The sequence below is a fragment of the Cavia porcellus genome, unplaced genomic scaffold (assembly GCF_034190915.1).
Source record: "Cavia porcellus strain 051 isolate PalLab524CR breed Dunkin Hartley unplaced genomic scaffold, mCavPor4.1 scaffold_15, whole genome shotgun sequence".
Taxonomy (NCBI): domain Eukaryota; kingdom Metazoa; phylum Chordata; class Mammalia; order Rodentia; family Caviidae; genus Cavia; species Cavia porcellus.
Genome location: NW_026947498.1, coordinates 2268956 through 2286376, shown reverse-complemented (window position 1 = coordinate 2286376; position 17421 = coordinate 2268956). Strand labels below are relative to the sequence as shown.

Below are 17421 nucleotides of genomic sequence, written 5' to 3'. Positions count from 1 at the left end.
AAACTCAAAATAGATAATGCTTTTATCCAGCCTTGCAATTCTATCCGCATAATCAAAAACCCACAGAAATATGTTACCAGCCCAGTCTCCCCGCAGGAGGTTCTCAGCACAATGAAAAGCAGGGGCATTCTTTACACTTTCGGGTTGCAGGCCTTTTGCAAGGTCACATGATTGATGAACCACAGAAACTGTGCTGCGTTAAACGCTGAGCTAGAAAGAGCCTTTTTATTTCCCTGTCGCCTCTCCCCTGCTGTTCCCAACCCCTGGGCTCCATGGGGTCAGCGGTGACCAGGCACTCCTGGCTCTCCATCACCCTGTCCTGAACCATGTCACTCCAAACAGGGCTCCAACATTTCCCAGGAATCTCGAAGCCAAGGCCTCCTCTCCCTGTGCCTCTTTACCAAGAGAAATAAAATGACTTCTGTGCCACCAAGTCTCACCTACAATCTCTTGGGTGAACCAGGGATCCAGAAAGGCCCTGTTACTATGCTGGGACATTTCAAAATCAGCACAGGCTCTCTGGGAGGCTTCCCTACGTGTCCCCTTCCTGTGTTCCTTCCCTTGACTTTTACTTTCACTTTTCCTAAAGCTAAATATTTGTGTAAAAACATGCAATTCCTTTTTTTTTAACCATATACTTTCCTTTTACACACTGGTTCTCATGCTTTGTTTGTTTGCCAAACAGAAATACTTCCTCCACCTCCACCTCCACCACCTCCCCCTCCTTCTTTTTAAGTAAAAAGCATGTAGTAGTGCTTGCTTGCTTCTGAGTATGTCCTGATTGCCGATTGTTCTAAAACTCCAGTCCTTCTTCTCTTGGAAATTCTGAGATGTAGACAACCTACTTTTTATCCATCTGACTGTGATCAACTGTCATGAGTCTCCTCCAAATCGGGGACCAGTGTTGACAGAGACCGTGGCCCAGCTTTCATGCTGCTGTACTCTCTGAGAACAGAGCACTATCTTCATCCTCTAGGTGTGGAAACTGAGGCACAGAAATTAGGTTGACTTACTCAATGCACATGGCCGATGAAGGGGAGGGGTTGGGGTCTGCAGAGCCTCATGCTGCAGCGACAGAGGTCTCCCCAAGCTTCAAGTCCCCAAGCTGCACCACCAAATAGACTGAAACACAACTAGTACTTCATCAGAAAGGCACCAGTTAGCTCGATCATGCACAACTCCATTTACGACCCACATTCAGATTCAAATCAACATCAACGAGCAGAAGCATGTTCTACCGCTGCTTTCCCGTTGGTTCCTTTTGTTATACTCGTCTGGTAGCATACAGCACCAGCACCCATCTGACTGCATAACTTTCCCCACACACCCCAGGCAGAACAAGTACTTTGGCTGTTGAGTCGTAGACCCGTTGCGGCCCAGTGGTGCAGCCAGCAAAGTGTAACCTGGGTCGCTGCAGGAAGCCGGAGGGGTGGGAGGGGTGGGAGGGGTGGGGGCGGTGGGGGCTGCGGAGCCCCACAGAACATCTGAATGCTGGTCTCCAGGGCTGCTTCCATCCAGGGAGCTGTGACACCCGAGGTGGCGGGTGGAGGGACACCGAAGCTACCTGTCTCCCAAAACTCCAAGAACCGGATTACAGCACCTCTCTGTGATCCCTTTTGTTTGTGGATCTCACAATGCTCGAATTCTTCCTTGCAAATGTGAGCCCCATACACTCTCCTGCAGTTTGAACGCAGAAAGCTCTAGAAACAGATTGATTTCCCCACGCGAGGCATCCACAACGTGGGGACATGGCGCCCCCTAGCGTCCAGATCATGCCGCAGGCACCTGCACTTAGCTGAGCGTCGTGACCTTGAGCGCAGACCAGGTAGCGGCTTCAAGGTGGCCCAGGGCTTGAAGGGAGGATCCAGGAAGAAGCCTGTGCTAGGGGCAAGGTAAACGCTTTCTGCAGCTTCCAGATCCGTGAGGTCTGTGCTGCGGATCTTCCAATGCAGCTTTCTCCAAACGGGTTGGGGGCACCTCTTTTTCCTATCTTTTATTTACTCACTTTCTCTTCACAGACGCATCAAATCTTAAAGACAAGCAGTTAGGTTATGATCACAGTATCTAGAATCCCATCGCCAGTGTTCATCACTATTGTTTCTGGTTTGCAGGCTGCTGTGTTCACACTGTAGCCTAAGAAAGACTGGGCGTGGGGATACGGAAATGCTACAGACCCCGCAGAAAGGCATCAAGGTCATTTTCCCATTCTTGGGCTTTAAACAGAAAGATAAAGTTTCCTGTAAAAAGAACTGCTCTACATCAGGGCTGCTAGTCTGCAACCACAAAGACAGAAAGCAGTTCTAGTCTGCTATATAGTGGATTCATGCACAAGTTCTTTTTTTTTTTTTTTTTTTTTTTTAAGACTAGTCAAGTGCAGTAGTGAGAAGGGGGAAAGAGTAGAACAAAGAATTCAATCTGTACTGACTGTGAACGATCAATTGAGATAACTCACTACCTTCGGACCAGCCCATGCACAAGTTCTTAACAGAAGAGAAAACCGGAGTGGAATTGACTCCAAGATAAATATGTAAATAATGGACACATTTCCCAGGTTGTGTCGGTGTAACAAAATGTGTAGAGAAAAACCTTCTTATCCTCCTTTGTCCTAAACAGATATAATTCTTCGTATAGACTCTGTAAAACTAAAGAAAATTGCTCCTGGCTGGTGATATCTATATAGACATTAATCTTTGAAAGGAAGGAATTTTGTTGGTTCACTTCCGGATCTTTTGCAGAGCTCATCAACTTGAAGCAATTGGTTTTGTGTCAGAAGCTGAGTGTTAAAAAGAATTAGAATAGATGTTATCTACTCTTTCAGGGTCACAGTAATTAACCAGGGATAGGACCGAGTCATCCTTTTCTTTCTTTTCTGATTATAGTAGTAATATATGCTCATTGTAGAAAAATGCGCAATATAGTTTATGAATTTTTTCCCTCATGTCATGGCATGAAATACTTTTTGATGATCACATTTTAATGGCTGCATAGTATGCCACTTGAAAAGCTACTGCCTTATGCTTAGACATGTGTTTCAATTTTTTTTTTTTGCACTTTTAAAGAGAACATAGTGAACATTTTGGCACATTTACCTTTATCCAGATTCCTGGCTAGTGTAGTATGGGAGGGGTGCTTTATGGATTAAATGGAAAATCATGGCATTTTTAAAACACAGGCAGTTGAGGATCTCATGATGTTCTCTGTGCTGCTCTATGGTGTGTTATAGAGAAAACAGCAAGCAACATTTGTTCTGAATCCAAGGTCAACGTAAAACAAAAAAGTCAAGATTAAATGTCCGGGTCCGCTGCAGTGTGACCCTGCCCTGTGACCTTGACAATGTCCCTTTCACTCCATTGGTTGCAGCTGTTGAAGCAACCAGTTCTTAAACAGTTTGAGTTTACACCCAGGGAAAGCACTGTAACAGCAGAGAGCTGAGTTGCTTCCCTTCTTCCATGGAACAAAATTTTGGTGCCTTCCCCAACTCTGTCCTTTCATAGCAGAAGCTGCAACAGCTGTGCAGCTCCTTCCCTGAGAGCCCTGGCACAATGGGGCTCAGCACCTCTTTGCAGATTTTCTACAGGGAGATCAGAGTGGGGGACCAGGACGCCAAGAGAGGCAGAGGAAAGTGTGACTGCAGTGGCATCAGGCTTCAGGACTCTGTGCTTCTCCTTTTGTCACCAAAATACACAGGCATCAAAGTCCCATGTCCAGGAATACATCTTGAAGGATTCACTCATTCATTAGACCAGGACAGTAGAAAGAGACTGGCCCAGAACAGGTGCCTGGCTTTGACAACCAAACTGCCATCCCCTAGATAAGCTACCTAAACAGGATTCATGGCATTTTACCATCTATAAAATATGAGAAAACCAGGTATGGTGGCACACACTGGTAATACCAACACTTGGGAGGCTAAAGCAGGAGGATGGCTGGGAGTTCAAGGCCAGCCTGGACTACAATAGTGAGTTCAAGGCCAGCCTGAATACACAGTGAGACCCTGTTTCAAAACTATGTGTTTACTAAATACATATGAATACCAGGCCTACCTACATCTTAGAGTTATTCTGACACTCAAAATGCAGGTGAAATCATGTGTGCAAAACACTTGATAAACTTTAAAATTCAAATTTAAGGAATTCTGGACATGTGCAAGGGATACGAGATAAACACCAACTAAACTGAGGGCATCTTTCTGTTGCAATGCAACTTTATAGTTTGCTTGTAATTAATTATCAATGCAATAGAGAGTATAGAGTTTAGGATACTTTAGGAAATGTGAGTTTTATAGCTTGGTTTCACATGGAATGTAAGGTCTAGGAAGGTAAGCACTTTATCTGTCACATAGCCTCCCGTTATCTTCAAGGGCACAGAACAGCTGCAGGCTCATAAGTGGGACTCAGTAATGAGGGTTAAGTAATACATGTGTCTTTTATCAAGCTTACTTGAAAATAGTTCCTGAAAATAATTTGCAGCATAGGGTGAAATAAGAGTTTCCATAATAAAAGGGTAAATTGGTTAAAATTTTTGAAAGGCAATTTGACCTCATGCATCAGAGGTGTTTAAGTGGGATGTGGTTGTGCATTCCAGTAAACCAAACACTTTGGAAGGATGCCAAGTTCGAGTCCCACCTGAGAATTTAGTAAGATCTTATCTCAAAATTTTTAAAAAAATTAAATTACATTAAAAAGGGCTGGGGTGACAGCTGAACGTGAAGTTCCTGGGCTCAATCTCCAGTATTACACAAAAGAAAAGAAAAAAAGGAAAAGCTTTGAAAGTGCTCACACTCTCTTATTGAACTACGCAGCTCTGAAAATCTATTTGGAAACTCCTAAAGAGGAGAAAATCTTGTCTGTGAGGATGCTCAGGAAATGCAGAAGTGTTTAGCCAAATGTAAGATATAAAACTGCTTAAATTATATTCAGAAATTATGGAATGATGAAGCTATGGAATAGCCATTTGATGGGTTGTTCTTCAGCCATTAAAATTATATTTATGTGCCAGGGGTGGGTGATGCATGCCTGACATCCCATCACTTGGGAGGCTGAGGAATAAGGATCCCCATGAGTTTGAGACCAGCCTGGACTACATAGCAAGACCCTGTCTCAAAAAAATAAAATTATACTTATGAAAATGTTATGACTCGGAAACATGTTTATATTACATTGTAAAAATGAATTCACAATCTACATATAATTATATAAACAAGTATATGTAGATTGTGAATCGTTACGTGTAATAAAGACAAACACAAAACTAATATATTAATTACCACTAATTCAAGTGATTATTCTAAGTTACAGTTGGGGATTGAATTTAGAGCCTTTGCACTGATCTCGATCCCCAGGCCATTAATTAACTAATTAATTATATATATATTTTTGAGACAGGGTCTCATTAAATTGTTAAGTTGTCCAGACTGGATTCAAACTTTTGATCCTCTTGCCTCAGCCTCCTAGAGTACTGGGATTACAGGCAGGTGTCACTATGTGTGTTAACTGGATTCTTTCTAACCTATGAGGCAGATACATTTTATAGATAAGAAAGCTGATGTACAGAGAAGTTGTGTGATTAAGCCACGGTCATACAAATGACTGAGATTCAAGCCTGGGCAATTTACAGCCTAAAAATATACTGAGAAACAAATTACCAGAATATTGACGAATCTGAGTAGTAAAAAAGAAGGAAATTACATCCCTCTACTTTTCTCCATTTAAAAAAAATGTGCCCTAAAAAAAAATAATGAATTAATCTGTATTTCTATACTAGATTTTAGCAGAAATGTTTTCTTTTAAATTGAACCCCATCGTTAAGACTAGGAGCCCTGAACCTCGTTCCATTATAGCATGCTCCATTAATAGGAAATGGATTGAAAAGAAATTATTTTTATGAATGCAGAAAAACTGGCCAAGGCTAGTGTCGGGTTCTAACGTTGGATGCCACGCTAGTTTGCGAGGGTGTGTAAAAGTTCTTGTGCTGAAATGCTCGGTTCTGTGTACAGCAAAGCCTGAAGCAGGAAAGCCTACGTGTATTAAGCAAACGCGGCATCGAACATCATAACATTATTATAGAGCACGCTACAGCAGAGCTGGGGTCAGACCGCCTAATCTTAACGAACCTACTAGCTCCACCTGGAGGGGTCCAGCCTGGACTGCGGTTTTTAAGGACTACAACTCCCAGTGTATGCGAAATCACTGCGTATGCGCCATGGAACTCTACGCCTACATTTCCCAAAGAGTCTTGCGGTCACGCTGACGCGCGCGTGCGCCATAACACCCCTCTCGCTTCCCACCTGGGTTTGACCTACAGCTGCCCGGGACAAGATGGCCGCACCAGCAGCGTCCGGGTTATACCGGCAGGTTAGAGAAGCCAGCAGGAGGCTTTTCCCCTGTGGGGTGACGGGTTCTACACTCAGGGCGTCAGGGTGCTACAACACGGCTGGGGGGACCTGGCTGCCATCTGAGGTCGTGGGGTCCCCGCAAGTGAAGTAGACGCAGGGTGGCCCTGCTTTTGCCCCCCAGGACGCCCGCGGGATGCGCGTGCAGGGACCGTGGCGTCCTCGGCACTGTCGTGGAAGCCACTTGGCTGGAGGGGCGCGGGAGAGGCAGGCTGAGCTTCCTTGTCTCCGAAGAAAGCCTCAAGTCAGCTTCTTTGGCCATAAAATCTGACAGGGGCCAGTAGTCATCCTCAGGAATATTTGTAAGTCAGCTTTCTTGTTTGTATAAAAGAGACAGAAAAGCTCCAGTGACTCGTCGTGGCTCGTTCGGCCAGTGTTAATGTTGACTTCAGAACCCATAGATTTCTCCCAGAAGATGGAGCTGGAAAAAAAAAAAAAAATTGTACTCTTACATCTACCATGATGCTCTTCATATTGCTACATACTTTTCTATAAGAATTAATCTTTCAAACTTCACAGCCAGTTCTGATATAGTACATTCCAGAGCTGGAAGTGTGAAGGTGACCAGTGCCCCTACGCTGTTTAAGATCCCAGCACTGTTCTTTGATAAATAGTTCCTAGACAACCCTGAGAGCAGGGATCTGTTACCATATCAGATTCTTTTGTGTCAATGCTCAGAGAATAAACCTTTACTTTTTGGTAGCATTTGGATTCCTAGGAAGCATGTCTTTTGCAAATCGTGCCTGGAGACTTTACTTAAAATCCTTCTCAAGGGTATAATAATACAAATGATAAATGCCAGAGTCTTTACTTTCTTTTTTTTTTTTTTTTTTTTTGTTTTTGAACCGTACTCTCCCTGAAAGTTAATGTTTTTTCTCCCCTGGATGTACTAGCCTGGGCTGGTTCCCAGAAAACTCAAAAGTTGGTGGGAAGGCACTTTCCTAAGCAACTTGGCATGATACTCAGAGAAATGTATTTGTAGGTAATAAAAGAGCACCCCCAACTCATGTGTTCTATGTGATGATATAGAAAAAAATATATAAAACTAAATATTTAGAAGTCATTTAAAAAAAATTTTTTTTTTTTTAATACTGCATTAAATGCAGAGACCCTTCAGGTAACCTTTCATCTGTTTTCCTTTGTTTTGAAGGTGCGATGCTTCAGTACATCTGTGGTCAGGCCATTTGCCAAGCTTGTGAGGGTATGTTAATTTCTATTCTTTTTGAAACTATACAGCAGAGGAGAGTGTGTGAGTTCGTAGGCTTGTTTAGTTCCACTTCAACCTTTCTAGCATGATTTGTGGTTCCCAAACTTTGGTGGGAGAGAACTGATGTTGAGTGTTTGATGTGCAGTTAACTGTTTTTTGATTGTTTGTTTTTCCCACTAAGCCTCCAAAATAGGTAAGGTAGCATTTTTAAAAAATGAAACAAAGAGATTCAGCAAAATACATGCCCGGGATCTCATAAGTTATTGCAGAAGTCTGTATTAAAATTATAATATCTCAGTTTTATTGCAGGCTGTTTGCAGTGCTCCATGTTACCAGTTGCTTTCCCCATATATGACTAGAAAGGAATATTTGCACTTTAAAAAAAAAACAGACAAACAGGGTCTTGCTTTGTAGTCCAAGCTGACCTTGCAGTCTTCCTGCCTTGGCCTCCCAAATGCTAGAATTATAGATATGCCCCACTGTGCTTAGCAGGAATAGTTGTACTTTTTACACCCTTGTTTCAAACAAAGTCAACATTGACAAAAAACTACTCACTAGATACCAAAAAGTCATCATTGCAAAGGTCTGTCTGTCCTAGTTTTTAAACCAGAAGTAATCTGATTGCCTCACCTCTGCATCATGAAAAGAACTCTAAGACATGAAGTGTACACAGAAAACCCCAAAGGATGGGTAGCTGACCTGTAATAGCAACCTGTGATGTGATTGCTTTTCCATGTTAGTTCTTCCTGTAGTTACTAGTTCCTGTAGACAGAAAATTGATCCAGCTCTCAGGGAACAGAACTTCTCTGAGTTTTCAGGTCCAGAAATGTACTGGGCTCTTTCTCCTGTCCACACACACACCCCAATCAACAGTGAGCCAATTCCTGGGTTGAAAAAATAGTATAAAGGGAAAGTCAGAATATCAGATCTGTTTCCTTAGTGAACCACCTTAGATGGAATTTAAAAAATTGCTGTGCCACATCCCCCCCCCAGTACCAGTTACAGATCTCAAAAACTGGAGGAATCATCTTTTTATCTTTCATATGAGAACTTCCTAAAACCGCATGAACAGTAGTACAGAATAACTGGACTTTGCTTTTACAAAAGGAAGAGCTGAGGTGTTACAAAAATTTGCCTGATATTATTCAGCTTGGTCTTAAAACGGGGTTGGAACTCAGTCTTTGTTGTTCTCAAAGTCTAAACTTCGCTTGTTGAACCATGCAGTACCACCAGGTATGTGTAGTCATACAACAAAGATGTACTGTGAAAAGTTCTTCAAGCCTCGGTGCTTTGTGTACTGCTAACAGGCTCCATTAAGTTAAACATTGTTGGAAAGTCTCTGTAAGGGGAAAGTTACAGTATTTTCTGAGCTGGTAAACATTCATATTGGTGTTAAAAACCCCCATACTTGGAACTAGATAGTTCTTGAGTTCAAAGGAAGCTAAGTGAATCCTTAAGTAATTGAATTACAGGTAGATAAAACTGAGGGGGTACTTTAGTCTTGTCAGCCACTCAGTTTAATTAGTGCATGTTAGGAATACAGAACAGTAAGGTACATGCATGTAATGTATTTTGATTATTTTCAACCTCATTATTTCCCTCATCCTTTCTCCCTCTCCCCTGTCTCTTCCCCATCTCTAAAAATCTACCCTCTAGAATTCTGCCATCTGTCCTTTATTTTTTTAGAGTTTTTCATATGATAGAAAACATACACTATTGAACTTTCTGAGTCTGGCTTATTTCAGTTAGCATGGTAGTCATGAGTTCCATCCATTTTCCCACAAGTGATATGCTTCTGTTCCTTATGACTGAAGAATATTCCACTGTGATAAGAACCACATTTTCTTTATCCATTCATCTATTGACTGACATCTAGGCTGTTTCCACCACTTAGCTGTTATGAACTGTGCTGCTGGAAATACAGGGTTTGTGTGTGTGTGTGTGTGTGTGTGTGTGTGTGTGTGTTACTGCAATGTACTTTCTTTCCAGAACACCCCAAGGAGTAGTGAAGCTGGATCAAACAATACCTCTAGTTTTCCTTTTTAGAGAACGCTCCATACTGGCTTCCATCATGGGTATACTGCCAGCACCTAGGAGGTTTCTCCCCTTGCCCCAGCCTTTGCCAGCATTCATTGTTCTTTGCAGTCAAATGCTCCACCTCTGAGCTGTAGCCCCATCATTGATTTTTGTATTCTTGCCATTCTGATTGGGTGACATGGAATCTCAGTGTCCTTTGACTGACAACTCATTAATGTCAGCCCTCATTTCATAAGCTGAATTGGAGGCTCAGAGACAGATGGACCTGGCTGAAGAAACATCCCTAATTTGTCTTTAATCCATCTTAGTTCATGGTCCTCCTGCTTCATCCTCGCCAATAGCTGGGATTACAGACGTTTTGCTACCAAGCCCAGTTGGAGATGTACTTTTTAAGTTAAATGTTGAATTGTGCTCTTAACCATACAGTGTCATCCTTTTGAACTGCTTTTCCTTTTTCCTCACCCCACCTTTTTGGATTAAAGCCACCCATCCAGGTGTACGGCATTGAAGGTCGCTATGCCACAGCTCTGTATTCCGCCGCATCGAAGCAGAATAAACTGGATCAAGTGGAAAAGGAGTTGCTGAGAGTGGGAGTGAGTAGCTTTCTGGTTCTGCACATGTGAAACTCCTGTAGGTAGAATTATGCCTCCCATGACTCCTGCGTCCCAGTGAGATGTATCCTGTGGAAAAAAAAAACTGCCAGAAACAAACTTTTCTGTTAAAATGTTAGTAATATTACAGGTTTATTATGCTGAAACTAATAGGAACAAACAGACACATATAAGGATACTAAAGTTAGGAACCAAATTTCCACTTAAGAAAAGATAGTATAAAATGAAGATACAGGCAAATAATTTAAAGAAAAAAGATTCTTGGGGCTAGGGATTTAGCTCAGTGGCATAAGTGCCTGCCTTGAAAGCAGGCAGTCGTGAGTTCAATCCCCAGTACCGATAAAAAGGAAAAAGACAAAAAAAAAAAAAAAAGAAAGAAAAAGAAAAAAGATTCTCATTTCAGAAGAGAATTAAAGTGTCACCCTTAAAAATCTTTGCTTATGAACCAGGTATTTTCCAAAGATGATCTTCTCTATGTTAGGACCTCATTTGATGGAGGGTTTTTCTGTGGGAAGCCTTTCCCTGGGTTTGCTCCCAAGACATGAGGACTAGGTGCCTGAGCAGAGGGTGCAGGGTGAGGATGGAGAAGGCCGCAGCTTCCTGAAGAGCAAAGAGCCACAAAGAATGACCCTAACTCCACCAGAAGATTTACTTTTAAAAAAAAAATGAGAAAAGTAAATACACTGAATTAACAGAAATCCATCATATAACTTACAAAAATGTCTGCCTTAGTTTTTTGTGAATTTTCTAGTTGAGAATTTTTCCTATATTTTGTTATTTCCCTTCTCCTTTTTTAGTTTCTAGGTGCTACCACTGGCAGTAAGATCTGTGTTAAAGCAAAGGAGGGAGACAGCCTAGTAATGGTCTCACAGGAGAAACATTAGTTTTTTTATTGTATGCGTTATCTTCCTTTACACCGGATGTCTACAGGTGACACCCAAGTCTTAGCTGGAGGGATAAACTCTTAGGGTCCGCAGAGCCAGCAGAGTGGACCCAGCCTTCCTGTGGGAGACATGTGGCCTGGGAACGGGCGGGTAGCGAGGAACACACCCTCCCACTCAGGCCGCTTGGAGGAGTGGTTTTTGTCTGCTGTTTGTCAGTTACACCCACTTTAGACCCTGTGGTCACATCAACAAATAAGGATATGAGTTATGGATAGCAGAGTGATGCTCATCTAAAACAGAAGGGAAGGGAGGACTGTAAGAATCTTTGAAAATCAGTATTTTGGGAGCACTTAGAATGTGCCCCACTACCTGTCATTGGACAGTGCCGCAGTAGCAGGTAAGAAACACGAAAAATGAGTCTCCCCATTTCCCAGGTGGTTTTATTTGTATAAGCCTGAGTCCTTGTAGGCCACTGCCGTCTCTCGGGCCGTTCAGGTGGAAGTCTTAGCATCATCTGGCAGCATATGACAGGCAGCCAGGGTCCGAGACAGGATAACGGAGGAGGTGCTGGCAGAATAACTGGAAGACAGAAGTGTCCAAGGGGAGGCCCCGAGTGGGAAGAGCTGTCGTCAGCTCACTGGAACTCTGGCCAGGCCCTAAGAGCAGCAAGGTGCCAGAAGTCGCTGTGGTTCCTGCATTCAGATTTCTGTGATTTAATCAAGTGAAAACAAAGTGGTTGCCTATGGCCGTTGCACTGTTGTTTTTCTGTCCACACTCCCTCCCAGACTCTCGGAGGCTGCTGTGGAAACACAGGTCGGCTGTAAGAAGCCTGGCAGGTCGCTGTCGCACAGGGGCCCAAGGCCTGCTCTGCAGTCAGAACCGTGTGTGGTGTGCACTTGGCAGGAAGCCGCACTAGGACAGCGGGAGTCCTGCTTATACTGCATGCATTGGAATTCACAAGGAGTTGGAGCTTTCAACTGCTTTGTTTTTAACTACCTCTTAAAAAACCAAGGACAGATACAATTGAGAAGGCTTGGGTTGTATCTTAGTAGTAGAATACTTCCTCAGCATGCATTGGCCCCCTAGGTTCCATGGCCCATATCCATACATACGCATGCACTCTCTCTCTCTCTCTCTCTCTCTCTCTCTCTCTCTCTCTCTCTCTCTCTCTCTCTCTCTCTCTGCTCTTAAAGAAGTTTATGAACTATTAAATTTTTTTCATCATTTGTCCCATGCAAAGTCAGGATGCAGTTTCCCTGAAGTCAGAGAAATGTATTTGACTGTGAACTTTTCTTCATACACATTTGAGAACGCTGTATTTGTTAACTGGTAAAAAAAAAGTGTCTGAGGGGCTGGGGATTTAGCTCAGTGGCATAAGCACCTGCCTTGCAAGCAGGTGGTCATGAGTTTGATCCCCCAGTACGGCGGGGGGCGGGGGGGTCTATGTATGGCAGGTAGGATCATTTGTGTCTAAAGAAGTAAATTCTTCTTGGGTTTTTCTGGTACTTTCAGCAACTCCTGAAGGACCCCAAGGTGGCCCTGTCTGTCCTCAATCCCTATGTGAAGCGTTCCATTAAAGTGAAGAGCCTGAAGGACCTCACCACAAAGGAGAGGCTCTCCCCGCTCACATCCAACTTGATGAGTAAGTGTTGGGACTTTCTCATTTTGCATTTCCTTAAAACTGTGATACTAGAAACTGCCCCTTGGCAAGGGGCATCAGCATTGCCACAGATCTGCGGGCAGGGAAGACTTGGGCTCGCCAAGTCCAGCAGGCCCCCAGCCAGCTTCCCGAGCAGGCTGTTTCACATTCGGGGTCCAGGGCCACAGGCTAACGGCTGCTGAGGTGGAAAGCTGTCTGGGTGCAGCCCTCACAGGGCACCAGTGGGATTCACACCCAGAAATTAGTTGGGACCAGCAGCTGCAGCTCAGGCCTTGAAGACAGCTGCTTCATGTGATGCGTTTGGCCTGCTTTTCATTTCTTGCTGGCCATGTTCAAATACAAGTCGCAAAGTGTATTCATGTGATCATCTTTGGATGCCAAGCATTGGCATCTGTGATATAAATATGAAAATAAGATCACACACACCAAGAGCTAGGAGTCTCTCAGACCTGGTGGGGGCAGCTCCCCCCACCACACACACATACATTTGCAAATTTAAATGCTTATCGGGGCTGTCTTTTAAAAAGGTGTATAGTGAATGCACTTTAAAATAACAAGTTAGATTCTTCACATCCTCGGAGGATGCTGAATGTGCGTTTTAAAGCTACAAATCCAGGGCTCTAAGATGTAGAGTAAATGTAATACTTGATGAGTAACCTGTTTGGTGGTTTCTTGTCACTGTGATGCTCTCACCTTCGTAGATTTGCTTGCTGAAAACGGTCGCCTAGAAAATACCCAGGGCGTCATTTCCGCCTTTTCCACCATCATGAGTGTGCACCGGGGAGAGGTGCCCTGCACAGTGACCACCGCATCCGTGAGTAGCAGCTTTTGGCTTTTGCCACTCATTTGCCTTGACAGATGGTAAAGTCGAGAAAGTGGACAGGTAACCAACCTGTCCACCTGTCCCTTAGGATTTCCTGCATCCTTGTCTGAGCTTCTGTGAACTGTGTGTTGGAAGGGCCAGTGTATATCTCATTCACACTTCTATGTCTGTGATATCCACAAACACTATAGACTGGGTTAAGTATAAAGAATACCAAAATGTGTTTAAAATAGTAGTTTGTGATCCTTTGTAGATTTGAATTCTTTTTTAAATATCATTTTAAGAAGATAATTTTAGAATAGAGTTTCTGATCTCTAAATCTATTGTGCTCCTGCATGGGAAGAGGAATGTGGATAGGCCGTTTCATCTTTTTGACTTGCTAGAGAGGACTGTAGTGTCTTGCCTCTAGCCAGTGAGCCCACCGTGTACTCGGCATTGTGTGACTCATTATCTGATGGATTACCGGAAGGTCCACGTGAGGTGGAAGTATAATTGTTATTTTACACGTGAGGAGACTGAAGCCCAGGGTTTCCAGTGGCTTGCCCAGAGTTCCATGAGGGGGGAATCAGGGAACTCAGTCCTCTCTGTCTCAGAAGTCCGTTCCTTAAGCTACACTATGTTATCTCCCCAGAAATAATTCCGTTAATGTCTTAGATACATATTTCCCTGTTGGGTTTGGTGGCACATGCCTGTAATCCCAGCTGTTCAGAAGGTTGAAGCAGGAAGATCGAAAGAATAAGACCAAGCAAGGCAACTTAATGAAACCCTGTCTCAAAATATAAAAAGGGCTGGTGTAGAGCATCCCTGGGTTCGGTCCCCAGCACTGCAAGAAGAAAATGATCGTCGTCATCACTTTCTTCCTGACATAGTTCAATCAGCACAGGGAGACTGTCCACGCTTAACCATCAGTGAAGTAGTTGGAGTCCTCTGCAGTCTGCAGCTCTGCCTTCATCTAGATTAATAATGCTAGTGTTGAGAAGGACTTCAGATCCTTCCAGACAGCACAGTTCCACAGACAGTCAGTTGAGATGTGAATGCCCCTTTGCACATTTTGATTTCATTGTGTAGTCGGTGTCCCTACCACACGCGCCTGACCAGGCACTGTCCCAGCAGGGATGGACACAGGGAGCCCACACAGCTGCACTGGCTCCCCCGGAAGCACAGCACTCTCGGGGCCTCCATCACCATGCTGAGCACTGGCACAGGCCTCCGGGCAGTGAATACACAGGCAGGACTTTAAAAAGGTGCTCCTCTTCATAGGATGCTTAGGACCCCCTTACTGTCATTTTCAGTAGTGATACTCCAAGGCAAGTAAGTGTCCACTGTTTAAAAAAGAAAACTACACCTGGGCTGGGGATTTAGCTCAGCAGCTTCAGCTCTTTCCTGGTAAGCATGAGATCATGAGTTTAAGCATCAGTTCCCAAAAAAAACTCCAGAAAACTACACCTTTGTCACTAAGTGTGTCCACAGACTTCAGAAGCAGCAGCAGCAGCTGCAGGTACATGTGTTAACCCTCCCTTGCCACTTGTCTTCTGGCAAGGTTTCACCCACTTTGAGCCTCTGTTCTCACAGATTAAAAGGAGTGGGGCCCACCAGCCTCACTGCCTTGTTCTGATGAAGGGAGGTGGCAGATTCTGGGCTGTGGACCTTGCTGTGTCAGCAATGTCCAGAAGGACCACTGAACCTGGCCTGCTGCTCCCAAACAGTACGGTTAGGATTTCACAAAGCTGAGGCTTGCCCTGGCCTTCCATCTCCTGCCTGAGGCGTGGGAGGACTTGTGAGAGATCATGGGCCTTTCCTTCAGCACCTTTCTCACTGTCCCCTCTTCGCCTGACCCAGGAGGGCACCCTGCACCTCAGTGAAGCTCCAGGTGACCACGGTCCTGAGGGAACAACAGTAGAGCTGGGAACTGAAGGACGCTGTCATCTGCAGTGTTTTGACCCAGAAGCACTGCACCCCACGGCGACCGTGGGGCTGTGGTGGTGAGGCCTGAGCCTTCAGGCTTTGCTAAGCACAGGGCTCCCTCTTGCCCAGGGCGCTATGGAAGCAGCTTTCTGGGCAATCAGCGAACTGCTGAACTGCAGGGGTTCTGGCTGCACGGCAGGGACAGCTGCTCCGTGGGTCCCCGGAAATTTAAGACAGATGTGCGCCCCTGGAGTTTTTCCCTTCCGTTTTTGACTGTGACTGTATTTACATTTAATGGGTGATCTGCTCTTTTTCAGCCTTTAGACCAAGCTGTTCTCTCTGAATTAACAGCAGTCCTGAAGAGCTTCCTAGGACAGGGCCAAGTGCTGAAGCTGGAGGTGAAGGTGGGTTTTTTATTAGTTGTGGTATTTCCTGGGTTATCTGGAATTTAAAATGGCTGAAACAGGTATTCATGAAAAATTAGATTTGTCTGTTTAAGTCATTGATCTCATGCAGTTTCATACCTTCGTTTTCCAAAATATGATGTTTTAGACTTGTGAGCCACAGTAACCAGTTCTGAGCACTTTTTCATCTGTCCTTCTGATAGGTGAGATGGTATCAGCGCCTTTTCATGTTTCCAACCTGTTTTCCTCCCTAGACTGATCCCTCAATCATGGGTGGGATGATTGTCCGCATTGGGGAGAAATACGTCGACATGTCTGCAAAGAGCAAGATTCAGAAGCTGAGCAAGGCCATGCGGGAGGTGATCTGAATGTGTTGGCTTTCTGTCATCAGTGGGAATTCTTAACCTTGGAGCTCCAGTAAAATGCTTCCTGAGTAGGCCGTGTCATGTCTACTGTCTTTAAAAGTAGAGCACAGGGAGTCTTATTTTCATATCTTCCAGTGTCCCCCAGTTATAAGTTTAAAAGGCCACGCTGGCTGGAGAATTTGGTTTGCAGAGATTGTTCCTAGGAACTGATTAAACAACCCCAACACCGAGTCACCCAATAAATACCACCTCGTGCCGCCTGCCCAGGTCTCGTGTCTTCCAAGGAGACTGAGAACTGTGGTCCCTGGTCTGTCGCTGGGTGACTTGTTCCACTGTCCTCAAGGGAGGTCATACTCTGCAGCTCTCAAGGCCATGATTTGTACAATTTACTTCAGTGAAATCTGTGGTACAGGTGGGACAGACGTCATCCCACTCTACAAATGAGCGAAAGGTGGAGGGCCCTGGGGACTCGCTCAGGGCTCAGGGCGGTGCACCAGGCTACTGGTGGATCACGATGGAGCCAATCTTCCACCCCCCCCCCCCAATCTCTTGTTTGTTCCTCCATGTCTCTGCCAGTCCCATCTCAGGCAAGTCTCAAGCCTCTCCACACTTCACCCCTCAGTGTTTCCATTAGCCAAAGCGAGCAGCTCTGCACAGCATTTCCCGTCTTGACTGCTAGAGAAAATGGAGTTACCTAGGCAGCAGTCCTGGGTACCCATTCTTTGGTCACCTCCTAGAGTATGTAGCCAACAGATTGGCTTTTCTCAGAGGTATCCTCTTTCGCTGAAAATAAGGCCTAGTCTGAAAATAATCAGCCTTGAAAAGTAGCAATGAAAAATGCCAGCCCCAGTCAGCCTCCCGTGCTTCACCTGCCTTACGGAGTAGCCACCAAGCAAAAGAATATGACTATTTGGGGAGATGTGGCATTACTGGTTGGGTAGAAGTGAGAGGACTGCACTGTGCAAGTCTTAGGAATGACTGGCGTGGCCCGAGGCCGCTCCCTGCACATGAGTGCACATGAGGACCGGGTCACCTCTGCCTGGCTATTCACTGGCCTGACCACAAGTGTCCTATTAAACCAGCTATGAGAAAACCTAGCAGAACAATGAGCACTTGGTGCTTTCCCAGGAGCCA

The 17421-nt window shown here is 44.6% G+C and overlaps 1 protein-coding gene across 1 annotated transcript; it reads left to right on the top strand.

The window, feature by feature from the left end:
• Positions 1-6215: 6215 nt before the first annotated feature.
• Atp5po (ATP synthase peripheral stalk subunit OSCP) lies at positions 6216-16358 on the top strand. The gene is made up of 7 exons (XM_003462218.5): positions 6216-6353; positions 7542-7592; positions 10118-10228; positions 12643-12772; positions 13492-13604; positions 15836-15922; positions 16177-16358. Exons 1-7 carry the CDS (start codon positions 6318-6320, stop codon positions 16288-16290), a joined length of 642 nt encoding a protein of 213 aa, XP_003462266.1. The 5' UTR covers positions 6216-6317; the 3' UTR covers positions 16291-16358.
• Positions 16359-17421: the final 1063 nt, after the last annotated feature.

Bases quoted from the DNA above. Each gene is read 5' to 3' on its own strand.
- Atp5po (XM_003462218.5), top strand. From the start codon at position 6,318: ATGGCCGCACCAGCAGCGTCCGGGTTATACCGGCAG. The intron at 6,354-7,541 runs GTTAGAGAAGCC...TTTGTTTTGAAG, and splicing joins CGTCCGGGTTATACCGGCAG to GTGCGATGCTTCAGTACATC. The intron at 15,923-16,176 runs GTGGGTTTTTTA...TTTCCTCCCTAG, and splicing joins TGCTGAAGCTGGAGGTGAAG to ACTGATCCCTCAATCATGGG.